The sequence below is a fragment of the Euphorbia lathyris genome, chromosome 4, assembly GCF_963576675.1.
Source record: "Euphorbia lathyris chromosome 4, ddEupLath1.1, whole genome shotgun sequence".
In the NCBI taxonomy this organism is placed as follows: Eukaryota; Viridiplantae; Streptophyta; class Magnoliopsida; order Malpighiales; family Euphorbiaceae; genus Euphorbia; species Euphorbia lathyris.
Genome location: NC_088913.1, coordinates 86,264,706 through 86,283,290, shown reverse-complemented (window position 1 = coordinate 86,283,290; position 18,585 = coordinate 86,264,706). Strand labels below are relative to the sequence as shown.

General features: G+C 38.0%; 1 protein-coding gene across 1 annotated transcript; it reads right to left on the bottom strand.

Moving 5' to 3' along the window:
- Positions 1-10,889: 10,889 nt before the first annotated feature.
- LOC136226537 (synaptotagmin-1-like) lies at positions 10,890-17,944 on the bottom strand. Its single transcript, XM_066015081.1, has 16 exons — positions 17,915-17,944; positions 17,738-17,817; positions 17,525-17,567; positions 16,409-16,515; positions 15,804-15,935; positions 15,185-15,283; positions 15,026-15,076; positions 14,816-14,939; positions 14,233-14,351; positions 14,040-14,141; positions 13,080-13,154; positions 12,607-12,683; positions 12,236-12,482; positions 11,803-12,150; positions 11,257-11,388; positions 10,890-11,179 (listed from the first exon to the last, which is right to left on the bottom strand). Exons 5-16 carry the CDS (start codon positions 15,912-15,914, stop codon positions 11,048-11,050), a joined length of 1,617 nt encoding a protein of 538 aa, XP_065871153.1. The 5' UTR covers positions 15,915-15,935; positions 16,409-16,515; positions 17,525-17,567; positions 17,738-17,817; positions 17,915-17,944; the 3' UTR covers positions 10,890-11,047.
- Positions 17,945-18,585: the final 641 nt, after the last annotated feature.

Below are 18,585 nucleotides of genomic sequence, written 5' to 3'. Positions count from 1 at the left end.
CAATGGAGGTTAGCTATAGGCATTTTTATTTCTTTTTTAAAAAACGAATTTTATGGGATAGAATTCAATTTATCAGTGTTGGGGAGTAACTTTCGTTGTTTTAAATTTTCCGAGATCCTTTCCAGTTTTCTAGTATATATAGATAGATATTGTAATAAAATATTTTTTAAATAATTTGATTAATATAAAATAAATTATTTTATCCGATTTTTTTGGTTCGAGAGTTATCAAATCTCACTTTGATAATTATTTCCTAAGTATAATAATTCTTGCATAATTAACTATTATATTTTCCAATACTTAGGAGTTGTAACTTAATCGACAATGGAAATTTGAGTACATGAAAGAAAATAAAATAGAGTCGATATCAAATATTTTCATCACAGATTTTCAAAGAATAACATAGTGTTTTGATTGTGGAAAATGAAAAACTTATTTCGGGAGTAATATATCTGACGAATCAATTAATACTAGTCTAAACACCCGTGCAACGCACGAGACGGGGAATGCGTTATAATTTTTTAGTGAAATAAATAAATAAATAATTTTATTAAAAATTATTGTAAAAAGTGAATTTCAAATTTAGTCAATAATTTTATTAAATAATTTTTTTTGAAGCAATAATAAAGGTTCATTTTAAATCATGAAATACTATATTTTAAATACATTGCCTGGTCCGCTTACAGAACTTGCCTGGTCCGCTTGCATTGTTTATAAGTGGCCGAAGTTGCTGCTAAAGTCGCTGACAAGACAAATAAAAAACTTCGTCTGTTCGGGTTCCACAGCGAATAGGAAGTTGGTAACACCGGCTTGGGATCTTTGCACGAAACCAATACATGATGGTGGGCTAGGGCTGAAAAAACTAGAGTTACTCAACATGGCACTGTCAGGGAAAATGGCCTGGGGTATCTTAACTGGCTCATCGCTCGGCTTTTCTATGCTGCGGAACAGATTCATCAGCGCCTCGGGTTTGCCTAGACTGATCTCAAACTCTTCGGTATGGAGTTCGTGCAAAGGGGCTTACAAGCTGCTAAGGGATAATTGTCAGTGGTTGTTGGGGAAGTTATCCACTAAGAACTTCTGGAATGATGAGTGGTTGACCCCGACGGTGGCTGAACGGCTGGGGATCGCTCATAAGGACAGATTGAAACTCGTGGATGAAGTCCAGGACTTCAGGAACAGGGACGCCTGGTTCAATCTCCCACCGCTTCCACCGGAGTTACAAAATGAGATTGCACTGACTCGGGTATCCGACGAGGAGGATAGGTGCTTGTGGAAACCAGCGACGGACGGACGCTTCAGGGTTGCCCTGTTCTACCGGTGGCTACTTCTCCCTCCAAACGCCCATAATTGTCGGCTCCTATGGAAGCCGTACATTCCTCCATCACACTCGCTGACGGTGTGGCGGGCTTACCATTACAGGTTACCTACTCAGACGGCTATGCAGGAAAGGGGCATGATCTTGGCATCACAATGTGGCTTATGCGGTCGGCACTTGGAAACAACAGATCACCTATTGGTTAACTGTCCGTTTGTTGCCTCACTTTGGCACGCGGTTTCAAGCTTGTTTGGTAGACGTATCCCTCAAACTGGCTCGATAAAGGATCTAATAGATTACGCCCTGTCCGTACAGTTCAGCCCGCAAATTGCTGCGCTATGGCTCAGTGCAATAATTCATGTTGTTTGGCTTACTTGGAGGGTCCGGAATGCTTTTATCTTTGAAGACCAGCAACCAAATGTCCAGTCAACATTGCGAAGGCTGTGGCATTGTATCAGGGACTCAGACAGATTGAATAAGGGAACTGTTTGGAATTCAGGAGTGGAACGAAACCTCCTAAAAAATCTGCTTCTCAAACCGAGGCTTCAGTGCGCTCCTCGCATCATCCCGGTCATTTGGCAACGCCCTCCGCGCGGCTGGTTGAAAATCAACACGGACGCTTCTGTTATGCTGGGGACAGCGGGTTGTGGTGGCGTTTGTAGGGACCATGGAGGCCAATTCAAGGGAGCTTTTGCGATGCCGGATTCCTCCCCGCATGCGCACATAGCGGAGCTTCGGGCTGTCATCGTAGCGATTAACTGGGCTTTCGAAAAGGGCTGGATGACCATATGGCTAGAAACTGATTCCACTTATACGGTTACTGTGGTTCGCTCTCGCACTGACAGGGTGCCGTGGGTTCTACTGTTAGATTGGAAGGCTTGCCTGGTCCGCTTACAGAACATGCAGGTGGTTATCTCCCACGTCTACCGCGAAGGGAACAAAGTTGCAGATGCACTAGCTGCGCTGGGGCGCCAAAGCACGAGTAGCCAATGGTGGGACGTGGCTCTGGACTTCTGTAAACCTTTATTGTTTGAAAACTTATGTGACCGCGCTGTTTATCGGTTCACCTAATTTTGGTTTCTGGTTTGTTTGTTATCTTTTCTCTTCTTTTTAATAATTTTGGGTCTCGGGCTGCGGTTTTCAGGAGGTGCCAGCCTGGCTGGGATGTCCTGTTCCGTTTCGCCTGCCTCCTCATTTTTAATAAAAAAATACATTTATATGTTTCTTTTACTTGCACTCTTAAAATTGTTATACGCATTGATTATTTTAAAAATCAATAAAGATAAATGTCATCCAACATGTTCAAATTGACTAAATTGACTAAATTTATTATTATCTTTTTTTTTTTGAATAATTGACTAAATTTATTAGGGGTAAAATTACTCTGTCAATATTATAATTAAAATTACAATATTATAAATGTTAAGGGATAAAATTGCTCCTAACCGTCAATATTAGATATATTTTTACATCTTATTTCCTTAAATTATTATATATATAATTAATGTATATTATTTATTTTCTTACCAAAAAAAAATGTATATTATTTATTTTATAACGTCATTCAATCCGATCATCCGAATCACTTAACTCCGGAACCTTTTTATTTTTTCTATTTTTTTAATAAGAAGTACTAAATTAAACCAAGTAAGAAGCAATTACAATGAAATAAGAAAGAGGTGGAATACAGACCCTAGAAAAAAAAAATAAAGCATTCTAAATAGCTTTCTGCTATTTCCATCACAGAATTAGCCCTCGTGATCGGAGGATATATAAATACCAAAATTATGTAAACAGCAAAGCAAAATCAAACAGCAAACCAAAAATATAAACAGCAAAATAAAAAAAATATAAACAGCAAAATAAATTCATTTTACTTACCAGGAGGAGGGAGCAGCAACGCAGGAGGAAGGAAGACGCAACGCAGGTGCCAGGAGACGCAACGCAGGAGAGAAATCGCGGAAGACGCACCGCAGGAGAGAAATCACGGAAGACGCATAGGAGATCGCGGAAAGAAATCGCTGAAAGGGAAGGAAGGAGAAAACGCAGCGCAGCAGCACAGGAGACGTAGGTTTTTAATTTTTTTTTTTTTTTATATACTAAAATGAAAAAATTATTTTGGAGCACCTAGAATTTATGGGCCCTGGCAAAATCAAGGCCCTTCAAACTTAAAAAACCGTCATTTCCAAAATACACACCACCTTCGTATAAATGCTTATCATGATTATGGCTGTAAATGAACAGAGCCGCTCATGAGCGGTTCGGTGATCGGCTCGATAAAAGTTCGGTTCGGTGATCGGCTCGATAAAAGTTCGGTTCGACTCGGCTCGATTTGTAAACGAGCCATTCGTGAACATGATTTACTAGCTCGTTCATAAACGAGCCAAACTTGAGCAGGCCAAAGCTCGGCTTGAAAGCTCGCGAGCAGGCTCGATTAGAACATTTGTAAACAAATTTTAGTTTTGTAGAAAACTATATAGTTTTGTGTTAGTTCACAAATATATAAACTTAATATTATTTCATTTGCTATTAGATGAGTTCGTTCACAAACATAATAAATGAGTAATAGACGAACTATTTGTAAGCATCTTGTTTATTTATTCACGAACTTTGCTTGTGAGCTTGTTTATGTACAGAATTAAAGAATTATTTGTGAGCAAACTTCACAAATATAATTAATAATTTACTCACAAACAATTCGAACCAAGTCCAAAAGAGGATTTTGGGTTCGAAATAAGATTGAAGCTCGGCTCAAGCTCGTTGAGCAAGCTAAAGCTCGGCTCAGATTCGACTCGTTAATTTTATAGCAAGCTCGGCTCAGGCTCGAGCTTGAACAGGCCAAAGCTCGGTTTGGCTCGGCTCGATTAGAACCCTAATCATGATCTCAATGTAGGTACCAACTGTTGAATGAATGATTTGATAATGATAGGAATATGCAGATAGATAGATAAGTAATAGGCACAATAATGAATTGAATCAGCTTAATGATTCTGGCTCAGAGGCCTTGTATTTATAGTGAGCCAATAATAGTTTGTATAGGAATACAATACATAAGTATAGTCGTATTGAAACTCTACCTAGCTAGGAATATAGACAGAGTGAAACTCTAACTAAATAGGAATCTATTTACAGAGATAATTAGAATATTATCTCTAACACCCCCCCCCCCTCAAGCCGATGGCGGGCACGAACAAAGAGGCGGGAGCGTAGCATCGTGAAACGAGCCGGAGCTAGCGGCTTGGTGAGTATGTCTGCAACCTGATCATCGGTTGGAATAAATCTGACACTGAGAAATCCTCTGTGAACTTGTTCACGAACAAAATGATAGTCTAGCTCAATATGTTTCGTGCGAGCATGAAACACTGGATTTGAGGTGAGATAGATTGCTCCAACATTGTCACACCATAACTGAACCGGGGTGGGTAATGGAAATCCGAGATCGGAGAGAAGAGATTTGAGCCATAGCAGTTCGGCAGTGGCATTTGCCACTGCTTTGTATTCGCTCTCCGTTGAGGATCTGGCTATTGTGGGTTGCTTGCGGGTCTGCCATGATACAATGCTGGATCCAAGATAGACACAAAAGGCACCCGTGGATCGTCGATCATCAGGACACCCTCCCCAATCACTATCTGAGTAGCAATGGATGTGCTGTATTGGTTTGACAGACATGACTATGCCAAAATCTGATGTACCCTGAACATAGCGTAAAACCCTCTTGACTCCTTTCTAGTGTTCATCAGTTGGACAGTGTAGAAACTGACATAATTTTTTAACTGCAAATGCAATGTCAGGACGAGTGAATGTTAAGTACTGAAGTGCCCCCACAATGCTTCTATATTCATCTCCAGAGGTTAAGCTGGTGCCTAGCTCCTTTGAAAGTGTTGGTGTGGTGGCCATGGGCGTTAGTGTGGGCTTGGAGTCAATCATCTTCACTCTGTCGAGGATGTCAGCCACATACTTGGCTTGACACATGTGAATGCCATCCTTCTCATATCGGATCTCAATTCCAAGAAAGTATTCTGCTTTGCCAAGATTGCGAATGGGAAACTCACGTTCGATGGCTGCAATAGTGTTGGTGATGTGTGCAGGGTGGTTCCCTGTTATGAGTATATCATCAACATAGCACAGGATGTAAGTCTTTTCAGTATCGGTGCGTCTGATGAACAGAGAGTTGTCAGCCTGTGACATTTTGTACCCAAGAGAGAGGAGGAATGTTCGAAGACGAGTGAACCATTCTCACGGTGCTTGCTTCAATCCATAGAGACTCTTTTTGAGAAGGCAGACATGATCTGGTCGGTCACTATCCCGAAACCCCTGCGGTTGTTCCATATATATGGTTTCTGATAAGTTTCCATGGAGAAATGCATTGGAGACATCTAGCTGAATGACGAACCAATTGTTTACTGCTGCGATGGCAAATACAGACCTGATGGTTGTGGCTTTGATTACTGGACTGAATGTTTCTTTGTAGTCAATCCCAGCTTTTTGAGTGAATCCCCGTGCTACTAAGCGAGCTTTATGACGATCAATGGTTCCGTCAGACTTCTTCTTTGTACGAAAGAGCCACCTAGAGGTGATGACATGCTGATCATGTGGTCTTGGTACAAGTTGCCATATGCCATTGTCCAGAAGAGCTTGAATCTCTTCAGACATTGCAGTACGCCATTCTGATTGTTTGTTGGCTTTACTGAAGCATGTGGGATCCACTGTGCCATTTGGATGTGTAGCTAACAGTCCCTCAAACCTTCCTCTTGACTGAAGAGATGACTATCGAAGTTGCATATAATGTTGTCGTGGACCAATCAGCGGTGCATTGCGAGGCCTGGGCCTTTCAGGTGGAATAGGAGCATGTGGTGCAATTTCAGGAGAAGGAGAATCTGTTTGAGGCATGATGTTCTCCTCATGAGGAACTGCATTCTGTATTTCCGGTGTGATGATGTCCGCAGCATCAACTGGAGTGTTAGGATCATTCTGAGGAACAGGTGTTGATGCAGCAGTGACCACTGGTGACAAATATTGAGGTGGAGCTAAAGGAGCATTGTTTGTGGCTTCAGAGTCAGGAGGAGTAGTTGGGGTTCCAGGATGAGGTCCAGGTGTGATGGGTGCAGAGTATGGAACCAGGTTAGAAGAAGATAATATAGGGTTGGGATTAGAGAAATTACGTGGATACGGGCCGAGTAGAGATGGTAGTTGACACGATGTGCTTACCCCTGAGTTGCTAGATGAAGGTGATGATGCAGTGATTATTGATGCAGGAAAGACTTCTTCATTGTGCTGCACAAACTTGCAGATGTATATGCGTCCGGTGGCATATTCAAGACAGATATCCCCGGAATGATTTTCTGATGGACCAAGGTAGACACATAGCTTGAAGCGAAAATCAAATTTGTGCTGATTGTATGGACGAAGAAGGGGATAAATACCACTGCCAAAAATGCGTAAGGCCTTATAGGCAGGTTGTTTCTTGTAGAACAAGAAATAGGGTGACTTGTTGTTTAGGATTTTGGTGGGTAAGTAGTTAATTAGCCTAATGCTGTGTATCATGGCATAGTTCCAAAATTTTGGAGGTAAAGATGCATTGGCTAGCAAAGTAAGCAAGTGTCAACAACATGTCTAATTTTCCTCTCAGCTATACCGTTTTGTGCATGAGTGTGAGGGCATGCAATCTTGTGTATAATGCCATGGCGTTTGAAAAAAGGTTGTAGTTTTTGAAACTCCCCCCCAAGATCAGAGTAAATGTTTTTAACCCTTGCACTATACTGATTAGAGATCATGGCATAAAAATCACAGAAGGTTGAAAAGACATCACTCTTATTCTTTAAACAAAAAAACCCATCCAAATCTGGTGAATTCATCAATGATCATTAAAAAATAACGGTGGCCAAGACAAGAAGCAACTGGAGCTAGCCCCCAAACATCCAGATGTAAGTTTTCAAAAGTAAATGTGCTAGAGCGACTAATAGATGGTAAAGAGCTCCTAGCAAGCTTGCCTAATGGACAAAAAGAACATTTGCTAACTGGTTTTGAAGAGGATAGATTGTTTCCTTTGAGAACTGAGCTGACTGTCTGATTCTGACAATGTCCAAGCCGTGCATGCCACCTTTCAAAGGACACCTTCTCTCCAACTAGCGCCTCCTTCAGGGTGGGTGTAAGCACATAGAGTCCATCTTTACTCGGGCCCCGTAACAGGATTTCCCCAGTTGTTTGGTCCTTCACAAGAAAATGGTTAGGCCAAAATTCAAAGAAACATGAGTTGTCACGGGTAAATTTTTGAACAGATAGTAAAGATTTGGTAAGCTTGGGAACAAGTAGGGCATCATTAATTTTCAAATTATTGATATTTGAATTTCCAAAGTGAGAAATTTGCAAACCTTGACCATTGCCAAACTGAACTGTATCATATCCTGGATATGGCTGCATTTGTTGGAGTTGAGCTGGATTTGTCGTCATATGATTAGTTGCTCCTGTGTCTGGGTACCACGGCTGATTAGGACCCATGAATGGATTCGGTGGTTGTTTCCATGCCATGTGCGCTTGTGGGCCAGGATTGTATTGTGTTCTTGAATTGTTCTTTGGTCTTTTGCATTTGTCAGCCCAGTGGCTTGGATCACCACAGTTGTAGCACTTGCCACTTCTTCTTTTCTTTGGATTCTGCTTCTTTGCTTGATTTGCTTCCATGGTGGATACATTGGCCTCAGGCTGAAGCAGAGTTGTCTTTCTGGTTGATTGAATCATGCCCTCAACTATCTTCAAGCTATGCAAAATCTCTTGATAGTTGATGTTTGTACCGCGCTGAGTTACAAGATTTTGAACAGTGGAGCGATACTCTTCTGCTAAACCTTTGTAAAGGACCGGTGGTAGTAGATGCCGAGGATACGGATTCCCTGAGGCAGCCAGATCATCAAGGATGGATTTCACTTTTTGCATATATGCCGTAACAGACATTCCTCCTTGCTCAAGTTCATGCAGTTCGACTCCCATCTGAAACTACTTGCTGCCTGTAATTAGCCCGTAGGCATCCTCTAAGGCTAGCCAAATATCATGTGAGTATTTGAGATATGCAATCTCATAAAACACCTCTTCGGTGATTGAATTTAGGAGCAAAGTCCTAACCACATTTTCTACATCATCCCATTGAATAAACGATGGATTTATGATTAAATCCGCAGCTGATGTCACAAAACCTGTTCTAGGAAAAAATTTGGGTGGTGGTGGTGTTGAACTAAGAATGTGAGGAAGAAGATGATAGGTTTGAAGGGTAGATTCCATGGACATTCTCCATGCTTTGTAGTTGTTCGGGTTTAATTTGATGTTGATATTGATGTTTGTGGGTGGTTGTCTAGGTTGTTCAACATGAGTGGGTATAGGTTCTGGATGGACAAGATTGTTTGTATTATGAGGGATGGATGAAGAAATAAAATTATGTCTAACATTGGTTGACGGTGCATCAACAGTGTTATGAAAAGAATTTGAGAAGAAAGATGGTGAGGGATCATGAGATAATTGAGTATTGTAACAAAACGGTAAAGTATGAGATTCAAAAATAACCTGATTTTTGTTACTGGCTTCAGCCGCCTGATATACTGCTAGGGCAGCCAGAACTGATGGAGAAAATAGAGTCGGAGGTGTTGCAGATTGTTGTGCCTGAACGAATGGCTGCTGAATCGGAACTTGTGGATTCCGTTTTTGTGGAATAGCCGCCTGATATGCCACGAGTGCGGCTAGAATTGCAGTGTCGTTGGGTGTGGTCGGTGTCGCGGTTTGCATTGGAGCCGCGGAAGGAAGACGGCTCGCGGGTTGGATCGGCGCTGCTGTTGTCGTTGGGTGTGCAAACAGTGGGCGTGCGCTGGCCGCTTGGAATGCTCTAAGCGCAGCTTCGACTTCCGGGGCCAGCGAGTTCGCCGCGACGGTTGCCTCCTGATTTGTGCAACCTTCGCAGGCTCCCCCCCAGCTATGGTCGTCTGAGGTGCCGTAGTGGGCGCACGGGCGCTGGCTGCCTGAAAAGCATGGAGTGCCGCCTGAACTTCTGGGGACAGCAGATTCGTCGCGCCTGTTGCGGTTGAGTTTTACGCAACCTGCGCCGACTGACCCGCAGCCGCAGACGTCGAAGGTCCCGCGGTGGGCGCACGGGCGCTGGCCGCCAGATACGCGGGGAGCGCATCGCGGACATCCGCTGAAAAGAAGTCGCCTACCGTCTTCTGTGGTGGCGGAACTGTTGCGGTAGGAGCAGCGGCGGTGGTGGCTAGGAATTCCGATTCTCAAGTGACAAATGGTGAGGTGAATCTCCACCCCGACGATGCAAACGACCCTCCGAGGGTGTCGTTCGCGTTTTGAGCAGCCGCGGGATCAGAAGCCGTGGTTGGTGCGATGGAGACGGCCGCGACGCCGGCGGCGGCAGCGGCAGTAGCGGCGGCGGCAGTGGCTTTTGCGGCGACGGAAGCTTTGTATTGGGAATAGGTTGGGGATTGAGGATGATCAGAGGATTCGGAAGATGCGGAAGTTGATACTACTGATACCATGTTGAATGAATGATTTGATAATGATAGGAATATGGAGATAGACAGATAAGTAATAGGCACAATAATGAATTGAATCAGCTTAATGATTCTGGCTCAGAGGCCTTGTATTTATAGTGAGCCAATAATAGTTTGTATAGGAATACAATACATAAGTATAGTCGTATTGAAACTCTACCTAGCTAGGAATATAGAAAGAGTGAAACTCTAACTAGATAGGAATCTATTTACAGAGATAATTAGAATATTATCTCTAACACTAACGACAGAGATCTCCTTAGACACATCTGATCACATGGAAAAAAAATTACTTTGTGAGTGTGGTACATAAATGAGAGGTTAAGTTCTCAACTAGGACAGGGTTCATCATTCAGTTTCATTAATTAAATAAGGTTTAAAATATTTAAGAGAGTATGTAGTTGTTAGTGAATAGAGAGGTACAATAGTGTTCACATCACATGAACTTGACTAACTAAATAACATTTAGATTAATTAACACTAACTAATCAAATTCATTTAATAAAACTAAAAAATAAGTGTTGAATTTTAAGTGCTAAATATTATAAGGTGTTGTTTGTAAAACTAAAAATTAAGTGCTGAAAAATATGAACTGTTTGATAAATACTAAGTATAAAAAATTAAGCTCAATATTTCAACTTATCAAAACAAATAATTTAAACAGCGAAAAAATAACTTTTATCAAATACATTTAAATTAAATAATTATTTAATATTTTAATTTAAATAGCTAACTGGATTATCAAGCAGAATCCAATTATTGAATATAAAAATATTAATTAATAATATTTACCTTAAATTTTTTTTCAAAACTGAATTTTGTGATCTACTAAGTTATCAGATTACCCCCATCTTTGTGGACTGAACGTGGAGCTATTTAGGAGGGAAAGACCAACAACTTATCATCTATAATACACATACAAATTCATAAGTCCCATAACATAATACATTTGTTTTACTTTTCCATTGAGTTTCATTTCAGCTTTGTTTGTTTTTCCACTGAAAAACAAAAAGTCAAGGAACTAAATAAATAAAATGCCCAAAAAAGTATAACCATTAATCAATGGTTTTTCCCATTTGTTTTATTAGAACCATTTACAGAAGCAAGAAATAGAATTGAAGTTTTTGTTGGTATTCTTGTTACACTATCTATAAGCCAAAATCCATTGAAAGTGAATTAATGTGTGTAGATCGGCTCAAGAAGATGTTCTCCACTGCAACTCTATTTGAATCCGCCCATTCTTCGAGTCTATAAGATGGTACTTCTCATTGATTCTTTTGTTGCTAACAACATCAGCAAGATTTATGTCTACATATCCCAACGATTCCTGCTTAAACAATACCAACAAAATCAAATCAGAACGTTGCATTTTCATTCTATAAATGAAATTATGCTAATACCTACCTTTGGATGCAGCAAGCCTATCCGAGATGAGCTGCTGACAACTTCCACATGTAACCTATCATTAGTTGGAGCCTCATCCAACGTGAACTGAAACTCCTCTTCCCATCTTGGATCTCTGTTTTTCTTTATAGGCTGTGTACCCAACAAAATTGAATTATAACTTATAAGCCCTAAAAACTTTTCTGTCTCTAATTTTCTTCAGACCATACCAATGTTATACATAATAAATAAACAATTGAAGAAAAAAGGATGAACAAGTGAATATTTCATGCAACTGCAAAAACAACAAATTCTAACTGAATCCCATATTCACCATTTTCTTCACAGCATCAGTCATGTCAATCATAAAATACCAATATCACATAATTATATTGCAGCAACAGAGCCACCCCAATTAAGAATCATGTTATATAGATGTCATATAAACACAGTTATCCCAAATCTTTCAAAGAGTTAAGGAATGCAACACAATCATCAACATATGTTTCTACAAATACGGAAATACACACCAAAAGTCAATTGCTAATACTGTATTTATAGTCATACCTTAGTTCTCCGCTCCTCGCCTCTAAAAATAAGCCGAACATGTGGATTAGTATGATGCTTCCCTTCAACATCTTGAGCCTCATGAATAATAACAACAAGTAGACCTCCACCACTAGGAGTCCCCTCAGGAGCCTTCTGAACTGTATTTGGGTCTTCAAATTTTGGCAAGTCTTCCTCTTTGAAAGGTTTATATGTTAATTCCACCTCTAAATGCCCTCGTGACTTTTCATTTTGAGGATCATTCAAGTCCATATTTTTCAGGAGGTCAAGGGTCTGAATTTTTGGCTCCTCTGGTGAAAGTTCTTTCAAAAGAATTACATTCATACCCATCTTATCATGTTTGCCAACCTGTAAATAAGAAAGGAGCAGTTCAATTTAAGCAACCACATAACAGAAAAGAATGGCTTGTCAAAAGCACATAGAAGTCTTTCACCTGCTCCCAATCATAAACATGAAACTCTACAGCTTGTGTCTCTGGATCTTTAACAACAAAACTAAATTCTTCATTCCATTCAGGATTCAAGTTCTTGTGTTTCACAGTAGTCTTCTTTGAAGGCAGCTTATCCTCAGTCAACTTTAATTTTACATAAGGATCTGATGCACCTAGCAGATCCTTCTTCTTCAGTTTTGTCGCCCTCAGAACTTTCACATTAAGAATTCCCACAGGCCTCTTCAAAGCTCTGCATTGATTCAATAAACAAAAACAACATTATCAAATATATAAATATGTGTGTGTGTGTGTGTGTGTGTGCGCACGTGTGTTTGTATACATTTATATTGACAGAGTTTAATGAAGATACACACTTCGCAGGATCCATGATTTGTACTTCTAGGGTTTTAGGCCAAAGATACATGTTGGAAACCTGATCTTTAATAATCTCCTGCAAGGGGCAAAATTAATCCGAATATTAAAATCGTTAACTCCAAGAAGAATCTTAAATAGCAACCAAAGAAGTCAAACTCTAAAATACTTTTCATAGGGGACTTTTTTAGCCTGTTATCATTTTTGCAATTACACATACAAAAGGAAAAATATGATTTGTACACTGCCTGAGAATAATGTAAATCAGATATTCCTTAACGCCATTTGCTTTCTCATCCTAATGTAACTTCAAAACTTATGAAATAATCTCACAACCCGCAACATCCAACATCTCACTTAAAATCATTAGTAAATACACAATGAAATGCTGGCATACAAGAGATGCTTTAGTACACCAACTTATAAAAGCCTACAATAGTCAAAATGTTTTACTTTATTAAACTTCACATTGTACCTGAACGAAACTGTATAGACCAGGTATTGACATAAGATCAGCTCCCACAAGCTTTAGTCCAAAGTCAACATGTGGCTGCAAATAGATGGACACAAATCAATAGTGATGAAGCATATCATATTAGAGCATTAGTATACATAAACCAAGAAGGATAGCAGTGTTAAATTTAGAGAGTCATTACAGTCTCCTACTGATGGCCTATAACCAAAATCACATAGACCAAGCTAGAAGATATCTCAAATTCTGTAGATTCAACATATTAATTACGAAGCCAAAGAAAATTTCAGTATTATAATATTGTTCAAAGCCTCAGGTCATATAATTTTAGAAACAAACTGAGCTATAGATAATATGTAAGGTTACAATCCCATAGTCATTAAAAATATATGAAAAGGAACAAAAGGGTTATTATTGCTCTAATAGTTCTGATATTTCCATGGTATCCACAATTAGCATTTCTGACTTCAGAAATTACCTCATAATCACAACAATAGCATAAATATTCACAAGCAACTTTGAAATTCCAGAAACCAATGAAAGAGATTGGATGTACGTGTCCCAAATATACCATCATAGAAAAAAGAGAGTGACAAGTATAGACAAGAACCATATAGTTATCTAAAGTTTCTTATGTCAATTATTGAATGCTTAACCCTCCTGCATAGCATGGATTTATAATAGGGCTACCAGCCCAAAGGCTATAGTTACATATGCAGGGCCCATAAATAGTCTCTCTATATTCATAAGATGCCGGAGATAAGTATTTCAATATGGGACAAAGCTAGCTATTTCTTCAGCATGTATTTCCTCCGAAAAAGTCCATTAGCAACAATTTTTTTGGAGATGTGCAAGACATAAGTGATCAATGTTGTGCATGCATAGAATCTTTACAGAAGTAAATGTCGTAGAAAAAGAAAATTTATTTTACTAAACTATAAAACAAAGTGTATAATCACCAACCTTTTCCATGAGCGACACATAGATTGTAGCAAAACAAGGAAAACTAGGAACCAAAGGCTTCAGAGTTATACGTGGTAAAGCAAAAACTTGCAGATCCACCACCTAAAATTGTTCAAACGGCAATAATAAGAGAAACAAATATTATCAAAGGTGTTCACAAATTATTTCTTCTCAAATGAAAAGGGAAAAGAACCTGAGCTGTTGCTTTAAGCCCAAATGCTTTAACAGCAACATTGACATTTGGATTTGCAGCCCATTTAAGGCATGGCTCCATAATTAGCTCCTTTTCATCAGTGACGTAAACTTTCATTCCTTTTAAAAAAGAAAAAAAAAGAACGAAAAACTTAAGAAAAAGATTAAACAGAATATTGAAAAAGAAAAATGAAATGGATTGTCCTTGATAGGTTTCAGAGTTCTATCCAAGTAAAATGTGCTAGCAACTGAATTTTCCCAGTTAATCAACCGATCACTTGAGGCTTTGTAAAATAACATGTTACCTAAAAAGGAAGTAGCTATTAATTATCACACATCTGAATCTGAAGTAATTCCAGAGTAAATTTATATTCTTCCTACTCAACTCTGAAGTTGAAAAATTTAAGTATAAAACAACTTTAAAATGTAAGTGCAGATGAAAATTGTGAAAACACGTGCATCTCTCTAATTTTCCCAACTAAAAAATTTCATACACAGATTAGATGAGATTTTTAACAAAGATTTGCCCTTTTCTATGCACACAATAGGGAAGAAAAATGGAAAGTATATTTAGATATACTGACCTTCGAAAGTTGGTGGTAGGGACCCTAGAGTAAGAGCTTCAAATTCAACTGAATCAATTTTATAGTTGGGTATCTGCTCAGCAATTATGGGGGTAGCGATGTCCTTGACAGTCTTACATATAGCCTTTCAAATCAAAGGAAAAACATAAATTGTTCAGGATAACTACAACATTACAGTACCAAATCAGAAATTGATGGCAGACTTCAAACCTTGTCTAGATAAGGCCACAAATACTCAAGAAATTTATTTAGCCAATCAACCTATAGCAAAATGGAAAGCAACATGAGTTAAGTTGTCCATACAATATGAATCAGATGTTTGTGGAAGTCCATCGCAAAAAAAAAAAAAATAGAAGCGTCATTACCCACCCGATCATAATCTGGATTTTTTACCCACAGGGGTATCTCTGGAAGCATTCGTAGCAAAGTTTCCGAGTCTTCCTCAAGCAATGGACGAATCTCAGGATCCTGCACAAGGAAACTACCCAACCATCAAAAGACTTTCAAGATTTCAAATATATATATATATATATATATATATATATCATATTCTTTTATGGTTATCTCTAACTGATGGGCTAGTCCAATTACTACAATCTAGCAAGCAGATCTAATTTTCTTTTTTCTTTGGTCTTAAATGAGGTGGGAGGCGACTTATCTCTTCAAATGCACATGATCATCAGAATAAGAAAATGAACAAGTTTAGCCATTTATTGATGATTACAAGGCTTTGACATGAACTAGCCTAGGCGTAAGCATAATGAAAAGACTTGCGATAAAGAAAAGACTTAATGATGTCAAACTATTACTGTATTGTATGTAGAAGCTTAAATCTAATAATAATTTATTTATAATTGTGCATTTGCAAGATACAAAACCATCAGAAAAAGAAAGAAGCACTGCAAACATGAGATCAACAGAAATAAATATAAGAAATATGAACAACAATCAAAACAAACGCAAGAAGCAAGGATAGCAAAGAATTTACCTTAACATCGTTGGGCTGGAAATAGATGAAGAGGTAATACCCGATCACAAGCCCGGTTGAAATCCCAACTCCAAATCCACAAAAACCGAATATGGTACTGAAAATGCCCATCTCTCTCTCGATTCTCCTCGCCTATTTTTTCCACAATCAATTAATCAATCCCCAGTTCACAAATTATTTCTCGTATCTCCACCCTTGCTGCCTTTGCTTCAAGTAAAAACCTGAAGAAAATCCCAGGTCCAAACCTACTCGATTTCTCAGATCAAGCAATTACTAATTTACTATTGATTTGATAATTAATATTTTCTTTTGATTTAAATATTATAGTTGACACATGAATCTTCAAAAGGAGGTATGCAGGCAGAAAAGATACTTATATTAATCCCGTTAAATGTCCCTTAGGCTTCATTTGCAGATGCCAATTTTTAAAAAGCAAAACCTTTAGGCTGGTTTGTAAATCTATCATAAACAATACATGCTTCAATTAAGCAACTTAGCTCTATTGTATAAAATAACACATAGCTTACAATTGGTTAAGTCAACATCAAAATATGACACCATAAACTACATTTTAAGTAAGTCAACTTCTTAATATATCTGATCACCTTCAAATCTCTATGGTAAACACCTTATAGTGACAATGAGCAAGAACATGTATAAGCTGTTGAAAATATGGCATTGCTTCATTTTCAGAAAGTCTTCCTTGGTAAAGCTGTATATAAAGATGAAAGGGAAAACCACTTTTATTCCAATAATCAATTTGAGTAATTAAAAAAAATTAATCAATTAAGTAAAATGAGTACTACATTTACCAACACAATACAACAAGTGTTAACTAATGACATGGAAACAATGATACAATTCAAATCGTTTCCTAAGGGACAATAGCCATTTTGAACCTTAAATCCAAACAAAATAATTACTTCAACATAGAGAGTTTATAGAAAAATTATAAAATGGTGTCAATGATTCATCAAGATTATCTTTCAACTGAAGAATAAAATTCAAATTTCTGGATATTTTTTAATCTCTGTAGTACAGGTTATTTTTAAGTAAATTCACCTAGAAGATCCATAAAACTAAGAATAAAAGGAAAAAACTTGTACAAATTAAAACATGAAAGGAAATTGAATTCATATATTAGCTAAAATCTTCGGAAAATATAATAAATTGGCCAAAAATTATCATAAAATAGTCAAGGGAAGCAAAATTAACCGCAAACATTGATGGAGAATCTAAAATCTTAAGACTTATGATGGATAGCAAATGACAAAGGGATGTCTATGTAAATGTAGGGTTGCCGTTGGGGTCTCTATTGGGAAGAAAAAGGAAACACAAAAAAAATTACAACTCAGTGACAAAAGCAGGGAAGATCACAAAAAAATGGCCAGTTGTGAAATGAGTAATGAAAAGAAGGGGATGAGAAAAATTAATAAACATGGAATCTCTCATGGTACACTCAAGTGTTGTGAAGTTGGATTTCCATATGACAGAGCAGGAAGTAGCATGTAAAACAGAATAAGGGGTAAGAACAATCTTGATATTAGGTTTTACTCATTAACATAAATCAAAGCTGTCAACCATTCTAGGGAAGATATGCAAGCACACTGAAAACAACCCCAAATGAAAAGCAATTATATAGATAAATCCGTAAAAATTGTAAAATTAGATTTCATGGGGAAAAGTATAGAGCAGCAATAATATATGATAAGGGCTATCACCAGAGAGTTTTGTAGAATCGATTTAGTCCATCGAGCTCCAACCCTGTGTTTCATTAAACAAATAAAATTTGGAAACAATTAGAAACTAAATTATCAATTGGCAGGACAGCAACAGAATAGAGGGTAAGGGGGGGAAATCAGAGAGAAATAAGAAACCTGCATCAAACCAAAAAAATTCAAAGGAAAAACGAAGTTTCTAAAACCAAAGCTTACTGAGTTTATAATTTCTTTAGTTGCATATGGCATTAAACAATAATAGGAGTAGAGCTTTGATCCTCCATATCTAAACCAACCTTGGCAAACAATGAAGAAATGCAAATCATTATATAGCTATTATCATTGTCTGTTGATCTAAGCCCTAAATCGAAGATGAAGAAATACAAATCATACCTTGATAGAATGGAGAAAACACCACATAGAAATAACCAGATGAGTAGTGAGAGAGATATGATGCATGAGATCTAGATGAATAGAGATTAAAAACATTTAGAACCGAGAGAAAGTAGGGTAGAATTAGAATAATTGAATAAAAAAATTGAATAAAAAAATTCTCAAAAAATTAACAAAATGCCACATCAGCAAGATGTCTTTAAGTACTGATATAGATTAAATGTATGTATTTTTTTTCTTTACATCAACCATCTCTTATGTAGTGGTAGATGCAAAACGATTTACACTGGTCAAATGTATTACTCTCGTAATACCGCAAAATTTCTCGAAAAAAAAATGTTTAGTCCTAATCTAAAGATCTGTTATAAAGTCTGAAACCGAGTCTATCTAAATTAATATGGAGCTAGGTTAGATTTGGACTTGGATATTTTTATGCAAAATTCACTGAACCTAACTCGACACGGGTCTAAGCTGACCCGATCGGTTCCATATGAATAGCTCTATTTAAAAATGGTAAAATTGAATTAAAATTAATAACAAATATTTCCCCAGAACTTTAGAAGCAAATATGATCATATGATTTATCCAACAAGTTGGGTTTTGAAGTTTTGGCACACCCGACCCTAGACGACCTCAATTGGCATCGGGCGTGAAATAGAAAGATCATAATC